This window comes from Python bivittatus, unplaced genomic scaffold, assembly GCF_059951505.1.
Source record: "Python bivittatus isolate LINGU-HERP-01145 unplaced genomic scaffold, Pbiv_v1 ctg000020_np1212, whole genome shotgun sequence".
In the NCBI taxonomy this organism is placed as follows: domain Eukaryota; kingdom Metazoa; phylum Chordata; class Lepidosauria; order Squamata; family Pythonidae; genus Python; species Python bivittatus.
Window position 1 is genome coordinate 17,539,519 of NW_028277030.1, and position 21,798 is coordinate 17,561,316.

A 21,798-nucleotide genomic window follows, 5' to 3' on the forward strand; every position below is an offset into this window, starting at 1 on the left:
CCACCACATCAGGACTTATCCGGAGAACTGTCTCATATTTCAACATCCTCCCTTCTGTCATCCAAGCAGCCGCCTGCTGACTAAGCACACTTAAGATCTGATGGGGTGAATGGACAATCACGGGGCTCCCAAAAGTGAGTTTTTTCCCTTCTGTCACTAGTACAGCAGCGGCAGCCACTGCCTGCACACAAGTCGGCCATCCCCTCACCACCGGTTCTAGGGCTTTGCTCAGGAAGGCCACTGGTTGATATTTCCCAGCCCGTCTCTGAGTCAGCACTCCAATGGCAGTTCCCCCATGGGCTGTAACGTATAGGTGAAAGGGGGTCAAGTTCGGTAGAGCCGGGGCCGTCACCAGGCTCCTTCGTAATTCCCCCCCACTTCTCTGTGTCCCTGTCTGTCCATTCTACCCTGTCAGATGATCCTTTCAACTTCTCATACAGAAACTGAGCCTTGCTCATGTACTCATCTATCCATAGCCTGCAATATCCTACTAGACCCAGAAACCGCCGCACCTCTGTTTTAGTATGAGGGGCTTCAACTGCATTATCCCCTGTATGGGAGAAGGATCAATCAACTTCTCGCCCTTCCGGAGTACATGTCCTAAATACTTGACCTCCCTTTCCACAAATTGGACCTTCCCTTTTGACACCTTCAATCCTTCTTCAGCCAACCAGTTCAATAAAGCCACTGAGTCTTCTCTCACCTTTACTTCCTTCTCTCCAGACACCAACAAATCATCCACATACTGCAGCACCCGAGAACCCCAGGGGCCCGGAACCCCTGGAGTTTCTCTTCCAATGCCTGTCCAAACAAGAGGGGCTCTCGGTGTACCTCTGGGGCAGCACCGTCCATCTCAGTTGTTGCTTCAGCCCGCGCCTCCCATCCCGGGACAGCGGGTATTGGGCTTGCCGCAAACCCGTCACCCCTGGTTTCAAGGGGATGCTAATTGGGGCTATGCGAAACCGCCCCGCCCCCTTCTCCTGCCCATACCTCAGGGTTCACAACCTCCACGTCCGCCTCCCGCAACAAACACATCCTTTCTGCCTGTTCCACATTCCACAACTCCACTCCTAGACTACCCATGAGATCCCTTCCCAGCAAGTTCACTCTCGCCTGTGGGATCAGTAACACATCTGCAGTTACCTCCTTCCCATTCCACTCCAGTCTCACTTCCTCCAGTACGTCTGCCTTGACCAGAGAGCCTCCCACCCCCATCACCGATACCGATGCGCCCGGGATTTCGCAATCCCTGGGATGTTCGAGAGGCTCTGGTGTCCACGAGGAACTGCCGTTCCTCGCCGGTGGGACCCACCGTGATGTTTACCAAGGGTTCCCCGTGGGTCCCGGTTGGGGAACCATGACCCCCCTAGTCGTACAGGGGGAAACTCCTCTCATGTTCTCCCGATGTTCAGCATTATTGGGATCCCAATTTGGGTCTGCCAGAGGGAATTTAGTATCTGCGGCCAGGGCATTTGGGACATTTGCATTCCTTTGCTCCCAAGCCCGAGCGCAGCTCGCCAAATCTGGCCCCTCTCTTCTGGCGTATAGAGGTGGGCTAAAATGTAATTCAGTTCCCCCAGGAGTATTCCACCGGGCCGAGAAAAAGTTCCAATTGTTCGGCGGCGGTATGGGCGTTCTCTTGCATACGAGGGAGGGTCCTTTTAATTCCCTCAACTCACTGGGTTTGATGGGAATCGTTACGTAACTGGTGACGGCCACCCCCTGTGCGTTCGTTCCGTTCGGGACTTCCCGGACGGGGAAGGCACTGGCCGACCTTAGAATAAAGGGCAAGTTCTGAATGTCTTGGTTCAGCTGGTCCAGCTCTTTCCGCAGCCCGGGATAGGGTGGGGGCGCCGGAGGGGGAGCGATAGGAAGAGGAGGAGGAGGAGGAGGTAGCGGCCCCCATTGAGGTCTAGTCAGCCAGAGGTCCTCCTCATCCTCCTGTTCTTTTTGGACAAAAATTTTGGCTAACTTGGGTCGAGGCCCCTCCCAATGAACATGGAACCAGACTTCCACATAGGGTTCCTGTGTTAACATTTTATGCTCCACAATGTAGTTTTTTAGTTGGGTCACCCAGTAATTACTGGGGATTCCAATGGTAGGGGAATTCGGGGTCCACTAGTGGATATTTTCGCCATTCTTTAGTGCACAAAGTTATCATGGTCGGTTTTTCCAGACCCCTGGTGAATGGACACAACCAGGGTGTCTCCCACTGTTGCAACAATTGTCCTAATGGAGAATCCGTGGGGATTCCCCTACTGCGTTTTTCCCATTGGCCCCTGGCCTTACACTCTTACTCTGCGCCTTACCCATCCTTCCTGACTACGTTTCCCACCTTACAGAAGGTCCCGGACTCTTCTGTCCCCTTGCGGCGTCCAACGCCTCGTAACCACGCTAATCTCCCCGAGATTATGGGTAGGCTGTACTCACCAGACCTCCCGGAGGTCTCCTCGTCGGCCGACTTCCTCTTTACTTCTGTCTGACTGGCGATTGGAGTCCCGTCCTGGACCCGACTCCGGGGAAAACGGGAGACACCTCAACGGGGTGTTACGGCCGATTACTCACCGGTTCCCCACAGTCCGGTCCACGTCGAGGACTCCTGGCTGGCTCGCCAATTTTGTCAGAAAACGACAGACACGGGTTCGGTTATCCAGTAGACAGAAGTTTTTATTGGGCACGTTTGCAAAGGTGGGTCCCTCCCGCAGCAATGGAGGAACCCCGAAGCAAGGTCTGACAGGTTTTTATACCCCCTATCTGTCCCCCCCTCCTGCGAGGGCTTGGCTCACAATCTCACCTTTTTACTGCCCCGGAGCGCCGCTAATTAACCGCAAAACCGCAGACATTCCACTTTCCGAATCCAATCAGCGCAATACACATTCCAATCCCCACTTGACCCGACAGCCGCCCCCTGCCGTTTCTCTTCACTCTGGTGCGATCGTGCCTCTTGCCTGCAGTCTTTCCTCCCTCCTGCCGTCCCTCTCCACTCTGGTGCGAGTGTGCCTTCTGCCCATCCTCCCTCCTGCCACCCCCCCAAGGCTGCCCCATGGTGCACAGCGCTCTCCCCTAGCAAACATGGTTCGTTTGAGGCCCTCACTTCTCCCTGCCTTCTCACAGTGCTCTAAAAGAGGAGTGCACAATCTTTTCTGTGGTCCGTAACACTTGGCCTTTAAATTGTATACTGGGATTCGCACTTCAGAAAATGAGTGGGTCCAGGGCTAAAATCGAATGAATTGACCTGTAATTATAATATAATTATATGTAATTGCTACAATTATATAATTATAATTAAATTATAATTAGGTGGCAACTTTGGGAAGATCTCAGGGACTTAAGAGACATCTTATCTTCCTCCCTACACACACTTTCAGAACTAAATTCAGTTTCTTCACCCCGAAAAACCAGTGAGAGTGATGGATTATTGCCAACTGAGAAATGTAATACCTGCCAGGCTCTGAAAGTCATATCACACACTAAGAGGAAGTTACCTGCTTGATGTCTGTGGCCTTTGTGAACAGTGACGTGGGTTGTGTTTTAGTTTATTAAATAAACCCAACCAAGGTTTATTCAATAAATCACAGGCGGAGTTATCTTATCGTGTATGTGGTTTAAAGAGTTTTTTCAGCCCCACCATAAACGTCAGATTTTAAAGGCTGCTGTCCTACTGCTGTTGGAAGTAAGACCATGACTCTGACTTCTAATTGGCTCATTCTCTAAGGTCTCATAGACATTATTCTTGAGAGAGAAAGATTAATGCTAGTTTTCGAGCCTGGCTTAAACATACAGAATCAAGTATCTAAAAATGTCTAAAAATTTGTTATTTTCTATAATAGCGTCCCTTTCAAAGTTGCCTCCCCGGAGCTGGGGGGAGAAGAGAGAATGGCGACTTCTAAGCAGTCACGAGAAAGCACCCTTCTTTTATTCAGACGTGAGTCGCTCTAACCTTTGGTATCTCTATGGTGAACAGTCTCGTTGGCTGGTGCCTTAACCGCAGAAACCTGATTCGCATCGTGACCGGAAGTAAAAGCAAAAGCTTGCGTAGAAACGGAGTATTCGCAAAAACACGCAGGCGACGGAAGTGACCTCATATCCGGCCTAAGAGGGTTGTGTACCCAAAGGAAGGGGGTGGCAAAGGAGAAAGGGACCTGAATAAAGAAGGGCGAGAAGCAACGGTCAGCTTGGAGCCTCGGTGTCTGACAGGCTACTACACGAGGTGCGCCTCAGGGGTCGGAAGCGCAGAGGGGGAGGGGCTGAATATTTTAAGGTGCCATTATTTCTTTTCCATTCGCCTCTTATCTTTCCCTTCCCCCGAGCTGCTGGGCAAAAACGACAAGCCGTCCTGAGGGGAGAGAAGAACACAACGGAGGGGAGTGATCAGCTTGTCGAGCCCAACGGCCTCGTCTCCTGTGGGGCTCGAGTTCTCGTTGGTCTGCCCCCCCATCCATCCGGGTATCTCGAGAAGTGTACTACCTGTCCATTAGGGGCGTGGTGCATGATGGGATAGCGCCGCTTCTTTCCCCATCTTCCCCTCCCCGTCGGTGAGGGCGGAGCGTTCGCGCGCTCTAGAAATCGAACAAAGAGGTCGGGTGGGCGGGGCTTGGCAGGGGTGCGCGGTTGGGGTGGGGCTTGCCTAGAGAAGCGGCGGAGCTGTGTGGCGGGCCGAGGTCAACGTCCGGGCTCGATGAAAGGGCGCAGCTGTCTCGGCTTATCTGCGAAGAAAGGCTCAGGCGTCTAGGTCTTGTTTTTGTACAGGCAAAAAATCAACTGTAGAGGGCGGAGGTGACGACAAGGTGACAGTTAACACTAGGACCTAAGAAGATTGATGCCTTTTGACAGGAGAGCCATCTGAAACTGTCCTCCCATCGCTTTGCATGAACTAGTCATTATAATAATGGATCTGATACCTCAAAAAACTGAGGTATGGATCCTGCTAATTTTTCCATCGGATCCACCTGGAACTTCTGCCAACTCACAGATCATGAATGAGCCGTAGCAATCACACCCAACTATGCTTGTGCCAAAAATTGGATCATAGATCTCTGATCTATGGCCAGTGGTGCCAAAACGCATAAGATCTACACAGGTGAAAACTCATTTTGCACAGATGAGTATATATTATGACTTGATTCTACTTTAAGGTGGATTCCATGTAAAATTCATGAAATCAGAAGGGCTGGTGTTTCGTTTAAAACTCTGAGCTGTTTACTAAAATCATAATAACGTTATTAGCAAAGGAGGCAAAAGGAAGCATTATTTCACATATGATGCTTTTAATTTTGTATTAGAAACATACAAATGTATGAGGATGCTTAGTGCAGTTGTTTTGTTAAAGCAAAGAACTCTGCTTAGTCAGTGCCTGGAAAATTGATTTGCTTGGAAACTGCCTATTGCCTTAAGTTTCATGGTAGAAGAAAAGTGGGGAGAACGCACTAAAAAGTCACTATTATGGGCCTTTCAGATATGTTAGTCTTTGTCCATCCTGTTAGCTTTGGGTTTTAATTGTAACACCCAAGAAGCAAAATGGAATTTGTCCTCAAAAATCACCTTAGCTGGATTTGTTTGCAAGTATCCTTTTTTCCAAGAAAGATAGTCTATGTGACTTCTTTGCCCAATTTTATCCTCACAACAATTTTACAAGATACATAAAGCTGGAAGATAGTGATTAAGCTAATGTTGCCCAGCAAGTATTTGGCTAAGTGAGGGTTGAACCTAGATACTGTACTCTTTATTTTTTGTCTTGACATATGTCAGTAAATCACTCTATCTTCCTCTATGAATTAAAAGCAATCAGCTAAAAATAACCTCTGCATGAAGAGGCAGTGTACCTCCAATGGCAGTTCTTTGGAGACACAAAACAGGGAATTACTATTTTTTTACTTTGATTGTGGGTTTTTGGAAAGATTGTCAGATGTACATCTCCTGCATCTTGTTTTCAGTGAATTCTGTAATGGAACAGTGAACTCAAGTAGAGAAAGAAATTTCTTGTTGCTGGGGAAAAACGATGGATATATAGGACAGTAGAGTTGGCCCTGATTAATAGTGGGATAGAAACTACATCCTGGAAGAAGACAGCGGCAAGCCATTCTGTTTTGCTGCCAAGCTTGATTCAAGAGGGGGGTTCCTTTTTGTAGTAAACATTCAGTTTTTGAACATTGATTTGTTTTGTCTTTTTGGTATTGTCACATTTAGAAAAATAAAAATATTTCTTTTTGTCATCCAGAAGGGCTGCTTTTAATGTTTTTAAATAGTTCAATGGAACTGAGATTTGGTGGAAAACAAATTGGTAAAGGTAATGTTGTAAAATTAAAAATGTTAGCATTTTTTCTTCTTTGTAATGAAAATCTTATTCTTTGGGTGAGAAGTGAATTGCTTTACAGATATATGAGCTTCTGTGACAACAAATAATAATAATACAGTAGCTATTATAAACACTAGAGGCAACCAGTAGTTCCAGTGAAGTCTTGATGGTAGGCAGTTAGGTATAACAGCATATAGCCATAGCTAAAAATCTGTATCTCCATATGCATTAGCATATTTAACAAGTATTTTCACTGAGGCCAGGATGAAGCTTATGGTATGATTTTATTATTTCTGTTCTACTTCTTCCAATATTCAAATGAAAAGGAGGGTTGGGGTGTGGAGTTGCAAGTCAGCTGTATGCCAGAGTCTTTGGTTTTCAAAAAAAGTTTGAAAAAATGTACATAAATATTTTTATATCAGGAAAATATACAAAACATGTTGTTTGAAGGGAAATTGCTTGCAACAGGCTCACTAAATAGATGCACATAAACATTGCCTGCCATTTTCCATGAGGAGTTCCTTTTGATGAATTCACAAGCTGATGTGAATACCTACAGATGAAATAATGAGTAGACAATATGAAAAGATTCACTCAAGCCTAACACACACACACACACACACACACACACGGTTAAAAGGGTAAAAGTTGGTGATTGCTTGTAAATCACTCTTGTTTGAGTAGTGCAAGGACTTTCCTAGTGAATCAAATATATTTTGAAAGTTATGATTCAAGTTTTCATCACTGAACAACCATGATTTTCTAATAGAAGCACATCTTTAACGTACTGATCTATGAAATGTGATAATTAAAAGCTTTTCATAAGTTTCCAAAGTATTTCTCATAGGTTTTTTTCTCCTTAGTGCTTGAGAGAATTTAGATCACTTCATGTCCATGTATATTATCTGACACAGCTGCTGCAAGGCTACTTAAATAGAATAGTCTCCCAGCTGTGGGAGGCTGAGATACAGCAATGAAATCATGGCTAAACTGTAATATGAATCAAAGCTTCTTACTTTACAGTTTCAATACTGCACAAGTATCATTTGAGTTTTCTTAAATCATAATTTAGTTAGCCAGCATTAAGATTCTGAATATTTTGAAAACTATATTTCTCAAAAAATCAAAATCACATTACAAATCAAATCAGTTTATTACAGTCATAAATACAGTAAATTATCTAATAATAGAACTGTTACATACATCTATATATATATAACAGAAAAACAATATAATAGAATCTAAAATAAGAACATATATAATAAAATAAAAACTGATGAATAAATGAGTATCCAAATTTAATTAATGGTGTAATGTATTGTACAGGTGCTAGCACAAAACTGGGCGACTTGGGAGGATATTTTTGAGTCCTTGTCCAAAAGAAATAACAGTAAGTAGAAATCATGCTCCCTGCCCGGAAATTTCTTCAACATCAGATAAATGAAATCAGTCTAGAGTCCTTACATAGGGAGCAGCCTAGTAGCATATGGCTTAGAGTTTCTGTTGAGCCATCACCACCAAATGGACATAACCAGAGAGACATAGGAGTACCCTCAAAATGTCCAAAAAGCACTGCTGAGTGCAATGCATCCAACCTGGCCAAAGTGAAAGCCTTACAAAATTTCAGAATCATGATGGACAGAGTGAACCCTTTCAGAAGAATGTGATAGATAAAGGGGTATAACACCTTGCTTAAATTTGTTTGGAGATCTATAGCCCAAATACATTGTTTGAGGGCAGTTCTAGCATTGTCAAAATCACATTACTGATTTATAAGTTCTCATGATTAAGATGAGGAGAAAGGAACCTGCATGTTAGTTATTTGTCTTTTGAATGCTAAGTGATCATGTGTGTTCAAAATCACTTAAAATGTAGAGATATGAATTGATGCTAAGAGTTACTCTGTAACTTACTGTTTCTTTTGGTTTTTCAGAGATGTCTGAAGTCATATAATAAGGCATCATTTGTCAGATTCAAGGGATGCTTTGGTTGTTAAGACATTTTATACTTTGAATACTGTCATTCTAGCCTAGATTTCAGTTTGTATTCAAGAAAGTATTATTCCAAGTCAGTAGATCTACAACAATTTAGAGGTAATACAAAGAAGAAAGCAACCATCTTTCCATCCCTTGATTTTACTGGCTTTCAGCATTTGTCTCTGACCAACTCCTAAAAAAAAGAAAAGAAAAAAGAAACAAAATACTGTATCCTGGTGTTTAGATGTATTAAGTGGAGCCAAAATAGTATATCTATTACCTGAGCTTTTAAAACACTTCACTTAAATTCATTTGGGCTTCAAAAGCAAAAATATGTATATATATTAATTCACCCCCACCCTGTAGAGAATATTTAGCTATTTAGAGAGGTATCTAATATAGCATGGGCAGGTTTTTTATTTTCAATCTATGTGCTGTCAAAGAAAATTTTCCACATCACTTTACTAGTTAGGAGTTCCTGTATTTCTGCCACAGACCTTCATCAGATTGTAAAAATATCTGGGGTGTAAACAGAAATGTACAGGACACTGTTGGGCCTTTCAGTTGCCCATATGTCAGTATTCTCAAACCTGGACATGCTCTAGAAAACTCCCAAACTTCTCTAGCCAATATGGCCACTGCTGAGAATTCTGAGACTTGAATACCATATATCTGAAGGATGCCGAGGATAGGAAAGGCTACCACACTCTAAAAATTACTCCCTAGAACATGTCCATCATTTCTGTGCATTAGTGCATTTTGGAACAGGTTTTTAAATAATGAAAAAGCTTGTTTTTCATTGATCTTTTGAGACCATCATTACATAATGTTATACAATAAAGACAGTTACAAGTAATACGGCAGAGAAAATTGGAAACCTGTTCTTTTAGAGCAAAGTTGTAAAAGTTTTTGGGATTTGCTCATATTTTACATCATCCCTCCAAGGTGAGCTTTGTGAGGTCACAATCTCATTTGACATCAGGATCCTATGAATTCCTGAATAGCAGGATTCAGCAGGAAGAGACATAGAGCTGCCAGAGGGAAGTCTGTACTTAAACACAGCTCCCTTTGATTGTTGCAAATGGAGAGAGGAACATGATGAAATTTCTAAGGTGATTAGCAGCATAGACTCCCAAACTGAGTAATAGAATCTATATGATTTTTAAACAAAATTTAAAGTAAGCAGAAGGATTTGTTTGAATACATTTTTTTAAGCATTATTGTCATTGTATTTTCTACAAGTTCAAGTCTGTGGCAAGAGCAGAATATTCATTAGAGAGTGTTTTTGTTTCCATTTGGTAATTATAGTAAATTTGGATTTTAAATTGCAGATTATAATAATGCAATTTATGCTTCTAATAAGCAGTATCTGAGAAACTTTCTAAGGACATCATTTCTTCACAGCTAATAATGGTTGAAGAACAATCTAATATTGTAGGTACTTAAGATGTATAGTCAGATTAATAAATGCACAGTTAAAAATTGCAGGGCTAACATTAAATTCTTATTTTAAAAATTCAACTTGGATATTCGTACAGTATTTTTAATAATTGCATATATTCAAGACTTGAGTAATATTTTTAAATAATAGCTTATTTTTATTCCAGTGTTCATCATCATACGTTGGTTTTTCTTTCTGGGTTGGCAGGACAATATGTGGATGTCTTCAACAAGCCAGAATTACCTTCTGTAAAATGGATGGTGTTTTGGGACATCCATGGGGCAGGGGTGGGGGTCAACAACATTAAAATGGCAGGTGCAACCAGGAGATTGAAGCGCTGCCCTTTTCTGCATCACACACATTGCATGCACATAAAAAATGGCGGTCTTTGATTGGACAGTCGGTCCTACCATTTGGATGTCATTGACATACACACTTGTAGATGCCCCATGATGTATTTCATTCACAGAAAGGATTAAACCCCAACAGAAACTTTTGCTGGAAGAAGGAAGATATCTTTGTCAGTTCAGTTTTCCCTTTCTAATACACTCATGCTGTTCTGGAACATCCTCCAGTCTTGCAGAACAAAGAGGCTAAAGGGAGACTCAATAAAAGTGTAGAGTCATGGAGATGCCTTGAGGGATATACTCAGAAACCGTTACAAAAGCTAAAGGACAGAAGCATTCCTTGAGCCCTGGGAAAGAAGATAGTATTAGGAAGAGACTCAGACTGGTTCCTCCCTGACTCACTGGGGTTTAAGAGAGGTTGGAAGAAAAAAAAATCAGACTTGCAATTAATACACCCTATCTCAATAAAGCTTAGTTCTAGTATTCTTGTGGAGTCTGTTTCCTGGTCCAGACAACCTTGAAGGACTGACAGAAAAGCATCTTTTCCTTCCTCCAGCAAAGAAATTCATTTAACTCTTTTGTACTCAAGTCAGTGCATTTTGGATTGTAATACAAATGTAAGCAATGTGGTGCCTTCCAGAAATGTTTGACTGTGGGTGCCATCATCGCTGATAACTGTGGCTTATGGGAATTGAAGGATATTAAGTTTCCCAATTGCATTGTGAAATATAGCAGTTTCTTTCCATTGTGTTTATGCTGGAAATAAAAGCTAATACCGGAAACCAAATTCTTCCATTATTGCTTACTATTTAAAGATATCATAAGCAGTAAAGCCTTGTGGCATCTTTTGGAAAGTATTAGGTTTGGATGGACTGCTAGTATGATGGGTAACACTGAATTGCCAATATTGTTCAATCTTAACACATAATGGTGTACAGATAGTCCTCATATAGTGGCTGCAATTGGGACCGGCAACTTGATCGCTAAATGGAACAGTCACTAAGTGAAACCACAGTTGTGCTTATGATCTTACTTTAGCTTTCCTTTGCTTTACAGATCTGCAAAGGTCGTAAATGCAAGGATTGGTTGTAAAGTTATTTTTTCATCACCGTCATAACTGTAAACAGTTGCTAAATGAGGCAGTCACTCAACAAGGACTACCTGTAGTCAGAAAGGCACGTTCTGGCAGAATAAAAGAATGCAGTACCCTTTGAGATTCATAGAACCTTTGTAGCTAGGTGCTTTTATACCTCAAAATCCTGGATACTTGCTCTGGTCAGAGAAAGTAATTAAAGTTCAGTGCAAGCACTGATGCTAGGATACAGCATTCTAAAACTTTTTCAAATATGCATTGAGAACATGCAGATACTAAACCAGTGTTTCTCAACCTCAGCAACTTTAAGATGAGTGGACTTCAACTCCCAGAATTCCCCAGCCAGTATGGCTGGCTGGGGAATTCTGGGAGTTGAAGTCCACACATCTTAAAGTTGCTGAGGTTGCGAAACACTGTGCTAAACCTTTCAAATTGAGAGCTTCAAAGATGTATCAGTTGGAAGCTTAACTACTGAAGAGGATGAACTGCAAGTTCACATACTTGTTGCAGTAGAACTATTTTTAGTGCAGTTAGAGCTTTTACAGATGCTAACAGTAAAACTGAAAGCTCACTTAGTAAAAAAACTATGTTGAGATAGACAGTAACATAATAAGTTGTATAACCTTTTGAGTATGCACAGTAGTTTTTTTTCCCTTAAAATGTAAACAGTGGAATGGTTGTATGCTCCTGAAGTTGTTTCTTAAAATAATTGCAATATTTCCAATAAAAAACAATATTTATTAATGCTTTTAATTTGTTTGAATAATTAAACTATATCAAATTCACTTTATTGGACTTTTTTTCCTGATCAAACATATAATGTATATAAGGCAAGCATGCTAAATATAAATATTTGGAGGTTTGTTTTATACCAAGTAAAATGCCTGGATTTCTGGTATCTACTAGAAATCCCTGAAATCTCCAGTTCTACTTGAGACCATCCTTGATGAGATCCTAAATACTATCCAAACATGCCTGAACTTACTTTAGATGGGGCTGCCTCTGAAGGTCACTCAGAAGTTTCAATTAGCCCCAACGGTTGGTGGGCAGTTGCCAACATATGTATGTGACCTCAGTGCTCCAGGCTGTGCATTGGCTACCTGTCAGGTCTGATACGCAATTCAAAGTGCTGGTTTTCATCTTTAAAGCCCTACATGGCTTGGTCCTGAGGTATTTCCAGAACCATCTGTTCCACCCAATCTTGACCCATGTGGTATTAAGTTCCCAAGAGAAACTTCTAGTAATTCCTGACTTTTGTGAGGTAAAGGAGATGGAGGCCCAGAGGTGGTATTTCTCCATCAAGGCTCCAGGAGTTTGAAATACCCTTCCCCTTGAAATGTTTATAGCCCCCATCTTACTTAGCTCTAGGAAATTATTAAAAATTATTAAAAAGCTTAATTTTTAAGAGGACTTTTGAATTTTGAACATGCTACCTAGTTATTCACTCTTGCTTTTTCCTGTCTTGTTATATTTGATAGATACTGTGGTTATTATGTTTATATAATTGCTTGTTTTTATTACTGTACTATGGATATTTTATTGTTAATTCTTGATTGTTACCTGCCAAGAGTTCATTGATAGTAGCAGGCCAAAATCAAACTGGAGGGAAAGTAATATTCAGAAGAGGAAAAGCTTGAAAAAATTAATAGCTCACTAGGGAATTTATATCCAACATAGATTTAGTACATGAGACTAGCTACAAGCTTGGAGAATCCAACAATCTCTTAACATTAGACATGATTAATAGCTCATCAGATAGATCCCCATTTATAATTTAAGCAGCCATATAGATATGAATCATATGTAGCTTTTATAATCTTAAGCATGAAATCAATGCATATATTTATTACAAATGCTTCTATGTTGCTTCAATCATATGACTCAAAGCCTTTTTCAGCATAATATATAATACTGTTCAAATATATTATTATAGACAAAAATGATCAGACTTAACAATACAAATGAAAATGCAGTTAACATAGATTTAAAATAATAATATAATCATAAAATTATAACACCAAGCATCCAGACTCATCTCAACTCATGTACATATCTCATAATTACCTCAATCCCCAAGTCATGTTTTTAAAAGCTTCCTAAATACTAGAAATGAGTGTTCCTAGTATTCCTTCTTTGGTGGACAACATTCCATGGGGGGAGCTCTTGCAAATAATGTTTGCCCTCACCTCACCTCACCTGGGGTGGGGACTGTCATCAAGCCCTGTCCACAGGCACACCTTGGGTAAGCAGATTCTGTTTGGGACAGGTGGTCTCAAAGATAACCAGACCTCAACTCAGGTAAGACTTTGATCACCAGTACCTTGAATTGCACCTGTAATAAATTGGATAAACTGATTTATTTTTTATTAATTATATTAAAACAAAATTGCTTGTATAATTCTACATTTACATTTTATAAATGAGTTTTCTAGAAAATGTAGCACACTTGGTATTTAATTTCATCTCTGAAGGACCCTTAAGTGTTTTAACTGTCTTTAACATTCCTCCTCTTCCACCATTCAGCAGATGAGTATGTAGTGTTAACTATACACTGACTGAATCAGTGAAGACAGATTTGTGAGTTGGGGAAAGGAATTATTGACAGTCTTCTCTCCCTGCCCCCCCCCCCACCTCAGTCTTCCATCCTAGTTTTTGTACCTGGCACTAGTTGAACCCAATATTGGATTGCAAGAGAACTTTAAATACTGTGGTGCTATGTGCAGGTGAAATCCATCGAATAAAAAATTATTTCACAAGTTACTCTGTATAAAAGCTTTAGTAAGGGAAGGAATGTTATCTCTGATTCATACTGCATAATTGTCACAAGGAGGCAGATTAATTGCAAGCTGTGGACCAATTTAGACTTCTTACTGTCAGGCTCTGTGAGAAAGAAATGGATGGAGGGGAAGATGGCTGCTGCTTGATTGCTTTTGAACAGCACAAGTTGTGCAATAACTTTAGGTCCTGCTTGCCAAATTCCTGGGTTCCTGTTTGATACAAACCTGTATATACTAGAACCAGACTTCTGTTTGAAGAAGACAATGTAAGCTGGCAGAAGCAATCTCCAAACACACTTTGTCCTTTCTTTTCTCATCCTCATCTTCCTAGTAAGAATCTTGCATTATAAAGTAATTCTTTCACATAGTTCACGTAGACAGACAAACTTGTATGGAAATGTCAATGATATCACATGGGTCTGACAACTAAGCAAATATTCTACAAATTCAGCTAAATCTTAACTCCTGGGGCCCTTTCTTTCAGGCTTAAGCTCAAAGGCACAACCATGAAAGATCCAAGTCGCAGGAGTACTAGTCCAAGCATTATCAGTGAAGACATGATCATGAATGGTCACTCTCATGAAGATGATAATCCATTTGCAGAATATATGTGGATGGAAAATGAAGAGGAGTTCAACAGACAGGTGAGTGAGCAGATACATTGCCTCCTGTGTTTTTTCTTTTGAATTATTGGAAGGATCCTACTTTTTTCTGTTAATCCAGTTTTCTTACAACGTTTTCTGTGAATCTCTAAAGAAAAAGGATCTTGCGTCCCTGTTTGGTTTGAAGAACAGTTTGGTTCTTTGATGGTAGGTCTGCTCCCTGTTTGCATTTGCTGTTTAACTGTTATTTAGTATGGAATGCTACATGTTGGGTTTTTGGTGTTGTTTCCTTGAAGACATTTCATTACCAGGTTAGGTAGCATCAGTGCATTGGAGAGTGGAGTTTGCTGGTTGTTTTTATATATAGTCTGCCAGTCTTGGTTGTGGGAGCTCAACACCTGAGCTCTCTCAACCTTGGAGAGGGTCCATTCTGCCTCAGGGCTCAGACAGTTCCACGTAGGCCCCTTGATAATACTTTTCTCTCTGGTGTTCCAATTATAGATTGAAGAGGAGTTGTGGGAAGAAGAGTTTATAGAACGTTGCTTCCAAGAAATGCTGGAAGAAGAGGAAGAACATGAATGGTTTATTCCAGCAAGAGATCTTCCGCAAACGGATCAAATTCAAGACCAGTTTAATGATCTTGTTATCAGTGACAGTTCGTCACTGGAAGATCTGGTGGTAAGCATCTGATTTTAAAAATTGAATTATTTTAACCAAGCACCTTTCTTCAAATGTTACCAGTGTACTTTGTCAGCTGTCTCGCTCAGAAGCTAGCTGAGACATGGCCTCCTGACAACAATCAAGATCTTGTGCATGCAAAACAACTATACCATCTTATTCTCCTTCTTGCCTCTAATCTTTTCATATAGTCCAACTGCAAGTATTTCTTTTTATTCTTTAATGTACAGGTGTGCATTGGTGAGAGAAGAATGCATCAAACCATTTGGGAGGCTAAAGAGTTTGGGAGGAATAGACTGGATGTGTGGCTAAGTGATTAGGAAAGTCTTTAGTTTTTGCAGGGTCCAGAGCTCTTCCTATTTTGGCTCTTCACTCTGCAGAGATACCATTTGAAGTTCTGGTAGATGAGACTGGAAGCACTTTCTTACTAACATTTCCCATACAACTAAGTTTTCTGGCCATGGTTCACAGTACCATTTTGCAATAGTGTAGGTTTTAATTTTTTAATTAAAAGGATAAAAGTAGGGTAATATAAGAATGAGTATAGATCATAAAGTATAACTAGAACATTAAACATTTAAATGTTCCCCTGCTTTTCAAGCCAATCTTGTGGTTACTTTGATGTTAGAGATAGAGATTAAAATAAGAGGAACTTGTTGAGTACTGCATTTTAGCTCATGTTCAACATGTATATATTTTCCCCATAGTCACCTTATTGGTTTTACTTGTATTTACTGGGTTGATAAGTTAAATTTTACATAAATTTGCTTATGAATAAAGCTCCAGTTCTGAAGAAAATGCATTTTGCTTTTAAATGATTCCTGTATTGGCAATCAGTCTCTTGAAGGAAGTGTGCTAAGTTGGCATCCACTGTGCATGTTTTTTGTAAGCACTTCTTTTTAAAAAATCCTGATACATGTACATTTTTAAGCAGCCCAGTTGATTTAAATCCTACAGTGGTGAGAAAGTTGATGAATCCTTTAGTACTACCCATAATCTTGCAGTCTTATAAGTGGATAAAGAGGTTATGGTTAAATAAACAACATTCCATACAGTATACTGTGTCATGTCTTTATTAGGCACATTCAGCCAACATTCCTTGTTTTTGTTGGAAAAAGTATGTGAAATCATCTGTGTTAAGAGGGTAAGTTGAGTCAGATGTCCCAGTTAATGAGAGGACAATCAGGTGTGAATTTGAGGGGCCCTCCCCATATTTTTTATTTTTGCTTCATTTAATAAAACAGCAGAGAAGAAAAATAAGAGAAACATTATTTTAAAATAACAAAACAGAAAAAAATTGATTACAACAAGATAAATAATTTATATGAGGGCTTCTCGTACATGTATATATATACATTTTTGTACATTAGTTTCAATAAAAGATAACCATATTTCATTGTAATTGTCCATGCATAATCTGTGTCAATAGCCAACTCATTTGTAGAATGCATTTAACATGATGTCTTCAGTCCACTGGGTAATTTGTACCATAAATTTGTCTTAAATTTAGTTTGAAGAATTAACTTTTGGGAATAATAAGGGCATGGAGAATCCATTTCCATTGTTCAGCTGTCAGTTTCCATGTAGTCAGTATGTAGTTCAAAAGCATGTCTGCATCTGAAAATAATAAATCTTGTTTGAAAGTTAAATTAATATATGTAAATTACTTCTTCCCAGAGCATAATAACTTTAGGACATTGTAAAAACATGTTTTCATGAAGTGTTATTCTGATTGCATCATTATGATGTATTGCTCATCTCTGAACCTCATATGTCATTATCATTTTCATGTATGTACTGAATTTATCAATTATTTAGGTATTCTTATTCCATGTGGTATTTCTCACATAATTATACTGAATATGAATAAGAGATATGTAGAGGTTTCTTTGACATAGATAGATGGGAATCATTAAATTGTTACCCTCTGGAGTAGGATAAAGACTTAAAATGAAGGTTATGTTATATTTTGCATGGAATTTCTTTATATGTATCTAGAAAATATTTTCAAAAAACTCAGTTCACTGTTTTGTAAACATACAAGTAAATCTATAACAGAATGAGTGAAGCAAAATAAATGTTGCATTCTGGAATGTCTGAGCCTTGACCTTTAACCCAACTGAAATGTTGAAGTGCTTGTACGAGCAGTTTATCCTGAACAGCCTAAAAATATCAATGAATTGAAATGGTGGTAAAAAGAGGTGGGCCAAAATTCTTCCAAGCCAATTTGCAGTATTGATTAACAGGCACAGGAAGCCTTTGATCGAAGCCATTTCTGCTAAAGGAGGTGCCACCATTATTATATTTATATCTAAAGCGTCACATACTTTTTCCAGCAAGGACAGTAAATGTTGGCTCAGACTGCTGAGTAAAGACGTGACACAGTGCAGTGTTTTAACAAGATTCTCTTTATCTATTAATAGGTCTTCAATGAAGTTCAGATCCCATTATAGGTCACAGTATAGGTTGTCCTAGCTTAACGACCACAACTGGGACTGGAATCTCAATCATTGAGTGAAGCAGTCATTAAGTGAGACACCCATGTGACTGCTTTGCAAACTAGGCACTCCCGGTTGCGGTTGTTAAGTGATCTCCCAGGTCGTTAAGTGGACGGAGCGAAAGAGCTGCTTGCTGAAGAATTTCAGCTCCACATAGAGCTGAAATCCTCCTGGCAGGCAGCCCTTTCACTCTCAAATGTTCCTGCAGCCTGCCAGAGGGCTTCCACTCCCCTCCATGCACGGAGCGGAAATCCTTTGTGGGGCTGCAGGAACGGAGCTGAAATCTTCAGGATTTCAGCTCCATTCCTGCAGCCCGCAGAAGGATTTCAGCTCCCCTCCATCCCCTCCACTTGCAACCTTCCCTGCTGGCTTCCCCATTGATTTTCTGGGGAATCTGCAGAGAAGATTGCAGATGGGAATGACATGATCGCGGGGCGCTTGGCAACTGGTCATAAACGCGAGCTGGTTGCCAAATGCCTGAAATGTGGTCACATGACCACGGTGGGCAGAGCAACATTTTACAATGGCTGCAAGTGCTTAATGGGCCGTAAAGCACCCTTTGTGAGGCTCTCGTAAATTTGAATGGTTGTTAAACGACCAATCTAAGTGGAGGACTACCTGTACTTCAGGGTTACAAATAGTTTTAAAGATCTCATAAACTCCTATAATATAGTAATGAATAAACCCTTTCAAAGTCTGGTGATGTTCTCATTTGGTAGGTATTCTAAAATTCCATTGTTTTGATTGTAATTCAAAAGCTTAGATTTTTTTTGTAAGATGTACTGTTTTGTTCAGCTATAATTTCAGTCTGTTATCAGTTACTGGGACATCGTTTAAAAACTTGATAAATTCTAAATCTAGCCCAATGCACCATGTTTTGGGGACCATTCATTGCACTTTAGATGTTTGCCTTGACACATTGATATGCTGCCCTCCCTCTGTGTATGAATTGTTGCCTTGGCTAGACTTCCTGCCAGGTGAACACCTACATGGGTGGGCAGTTCTGTTGTGTGGATACCAAATGTATTGAACAGATCCAGTTGCTCTCATCACAGGTAAATTACCTATCTTTTTAGCAATCTGATTGAAAGGAACTTATAGCAGTTTTTCTTAATATAGCACCTTTAAAGTTCCATTTTATTGTCTCAATATAGACAAAGTTCTTTCATGATTGCCTGTGCCTGCAAATTAAGCTCTTCTACCCTCCTCTGAGTTACAAGATAGGTTGTATCAAATAAGGCACAACATTGTTTCTTAACAGCAAGATTGGTAAATCATAAGAACGATATAGGAAGGTCCCTGCTATATCACAGTATGTGTCACACACGTGTGGCCATACACATGAATCCAGAAAACTCACAAATGTGGACAGGAAGATAATAGACTTAAAATCTTAGGACTTTGCCAAATCTCACAAGATTGATTTTGCAAGATATTCTGGGCAAGAATGCCAAAATCTTGTAAGATTTCAAATGACATTATCAAAATATTGAGAGATGTGACAATCTTCTGAGACTGTAATACATTACTTATTTATTTGCATTGGGTACCTGCACCATAAATGAGCTATAGTACCTTTGTGGACCATAATCATCCCTGGCCCACAGATTGAGAACTGGTAGCCTAGTCTCCTTTAGACTCTTTAAAACAGTCTAAATCGGGACCGCATCTCATAGCAGGAAATTCCATAGTTTAAATATGCATTGTGTAAAATATTTCACAAGACCTCAAATTCCAGTTTTGGGGTGGGGGGAAGAGGGGGGTCTGTATTTTCTGTATCATGCATGATGTTATACATCTTTATCATGTCTCCCCTTAGTTACCTTCAGTCTAAATTAAAAAGCCCCAATGTAGTTATTCCTCATAAGGAACCTATTTCAGCCCCCTAATTAAATGCCCATTTGTATATTTATTTTGTACCTTTTCCAGCCTTTTTGCACCTTTTCAAGGTATGTCCACAACTGTGCACAGTATTCCTTTTTTCAATTTCAGATAGAAGGATGGATGGATAGCATTATTGTATTGATTTTTTTTTTTTTACATTTTTAGTTCCTTTCTTAATTCTGAACACAGGATTTGCCATTTTTAACAAGAGGTGCTCTCTATGTTGACACTTTTGTTGAGTTGTGCACCATGACTCCAGAATTCTTTTCCTGATCACTCATAGCAAGCTCAGCTCCCATTCATGGATGTTAAGTTTGGATGTTTTATACCTATCTGTTTTACTTTGTGCTTGCTTATATTGATTTGCTTTTGCCATTTTGAGGCCTATTTCCTCAGGAGAGATCCTTTTGGAGCTCTTCACAATACCGTTGCTATGATAAGGCACATCTTTGATGTCATTAGCAAACTGGATCACCTTACTCCTTAACTGCAGATTATTTATAAACTAGTTAAAAACACTGATCCTACCATCAGTCCCTGAGGATTTCACTTTGCACCTCTCTCTAAAGTGGAAATTGTCTACTTATTTCTACTCTGTTTCCTATTCTTAAGTCAGTTTCCAATCATATGAACATATGCCTTTTTATCCCCGGCTTCCAAGTTTGCTCAAGAACCTATGTTAAGGGACATTGTAAAAGGTGCACACAGTGTCTGTTGGATTTCCTCATCTACATTTTTGTTAATATTGTCAAAAAAGTCTAGAAGATTAGTTTAGGAATAGGTAATATGTGATCCTCTAGATGCTGCTGTGTTACAACTTCTATTTGCCTTAGTCAGCATAGCCAGTGGAGAAAGATGCTGACAACTGCAATTTAGCACCATCTGGAGAGCCACATGTTGTTCACTGATATATTCAGTTATTGATGTGAACATTGGTTTAGCTCTACTAAAGGAGGAGACTGAGATCCTGGATTGGGTGCTGCCAATCAACCCAGGTGATCCTCATCTATCTGGCATGTAAACTGACTCTGTGCAGTAGCTTCCTGTTTCCTTGGCAAGAGTATCTTGCTTTCTCTCTTGAGGCCTATTTTCAGGAGTGTTTTCACTGCAAAGAACTCCTGTTAAACTTGGTGCAAATATGTTCAAAACAAAACCTTAGGCTCCACAGTCTAAGCTTTTAAAATCTCTCTCTTCCAGGTCAAGAGTAATCTGAATCCCAATGCAAAGGAGTTTGTTCCTGGGGTGAAGTACTAAATATATGAGTAGACTGGGTCCTCTTTTGGTGGATGTAGCACAATTTCCACACTGTGAAGCCAGTATTAGAAGATTTAATTGTTAAAATGCTCTCTCTTCTTGTCACTGTGTTACACTTACGCATTGCCAAAGTTTTGTTAGTCTTGCATGCTTAATAAAAGTGCTGAGACTGTTATTAAGTCAACTGCTGTCAGAGGTTAATGAATTGGAAAAATCTAATTGGACCCAGGCTTTTTGTGAAGGAGACAGTGAGGTAGGAAGCACCAGTCATGTTGAGAAAAGTACCAAGTTTCTGAGAAACTCTTGCAATTCTGCTTTTAGAAGGATTCAGACTTTGATAAAGAGTGGTCTGTTTTAATTAAAACAAGAGTCGGTGTTGATATGCACCCGATAATGCCTTAATGTGAAAATAAAAGCAAGGTTTATCTGATTATGCAGATTAGCTGAATTTCAGTACTGCTATTAATTCTTCCCATTATCAAGCAAAACTTTACTTCACGCTGTTCTTTTTTGAGGAAAGTGTGAATTGTAAAAATACCTGAATCACTTTTACAGGCCTGTACAGAATCCTTTCTCTTGGCTACAGATCTGGTAGAGGGGGGAGAAAACTTGGCAATTGAGATTATATTTACAGCAAGTTATCATGTTGGAATGTTTGTCCCACTTCTGAGTTTATATTTAAAGTGATGTGAAGTTGTACATCACAGATTCTTCCAGGAATCCAGAAACATGGCACTGCCTCTGTAAAATTTTACAATCTTAAGAATTGGGTTTAACTGTAAAACTTTAGCATTAGTGATTTGAGTGGTGCTTTTCCCTTGCTTTGTTTAATCATCACTACACAATAGTCTACAGCACAACTTTTTTTTAATACACCTAGTACAGTTTTGGCTTCTTAAACTTCATATTTGGGTAGCTTATGCTGCCGTATGTGTTCAGTGTGAATAGTGTTT

General features: G+C 40.0%; 1 protein-coding gene across 1 annotated transcript; it reads left to right on the forward strand.

Annotated features, from left to right (window-relative positions):
• The first annotated feature begins 4,071 nt into the window (after nucleotides 1–4,071).
• Nucleotides 4,072–21,594, forward strand: PAIP2 (poly(A) binding protein interacting protein 2). The gene is made up of 4 exons (XM_007429713.4): nucleotides 4,072–4,210; nucleotides 14,414–14,573; nucleotides 15,033–15,209; nucleotides 20,789–21,594. Exons 2-4 carry the CDS (start codon nucleotides 14,436–14,438, stop codon nucleotides 20,843–20,845), a joined length of 372 nt encoding a protein of 123 aa, XP_007429775.1. The 5' UTR covers nucleotides 4,072–4,210; nucleotides 14,414–14,435; the 3' UTR covers nucleotides 20,846–21,594.
• The last annotated feature ends 204 nt before the right edge of the window (nucleotides 21,595–21,798 follow it).

Excerpts from the sequence above, each read along its gene's own strand:
- PAIP2 (XM_007429713.4), top strand. The coding sequence starts at position 14,436 with ATGAAAGATCCAAGTCGCAGGAGTACTAGTCCAAGCATTATCAGTGAA. Across the intron at positions 14,574-15,032 it reads AAGAGGAGTTCAACAGACAG|ATTGAAGAGGAGTTGTGGGA; the intron begins GTGAGTGAGCAG and ends TTCCAATTATAG. Across the intron at positions 15,210-20,788 it reads CGTCACTGGAAGATCTGGTG|GTCAAGAGTAATCTGAATCC; the intron begins GTAAGCATCTGA and ends TCTCTCTTCCAG.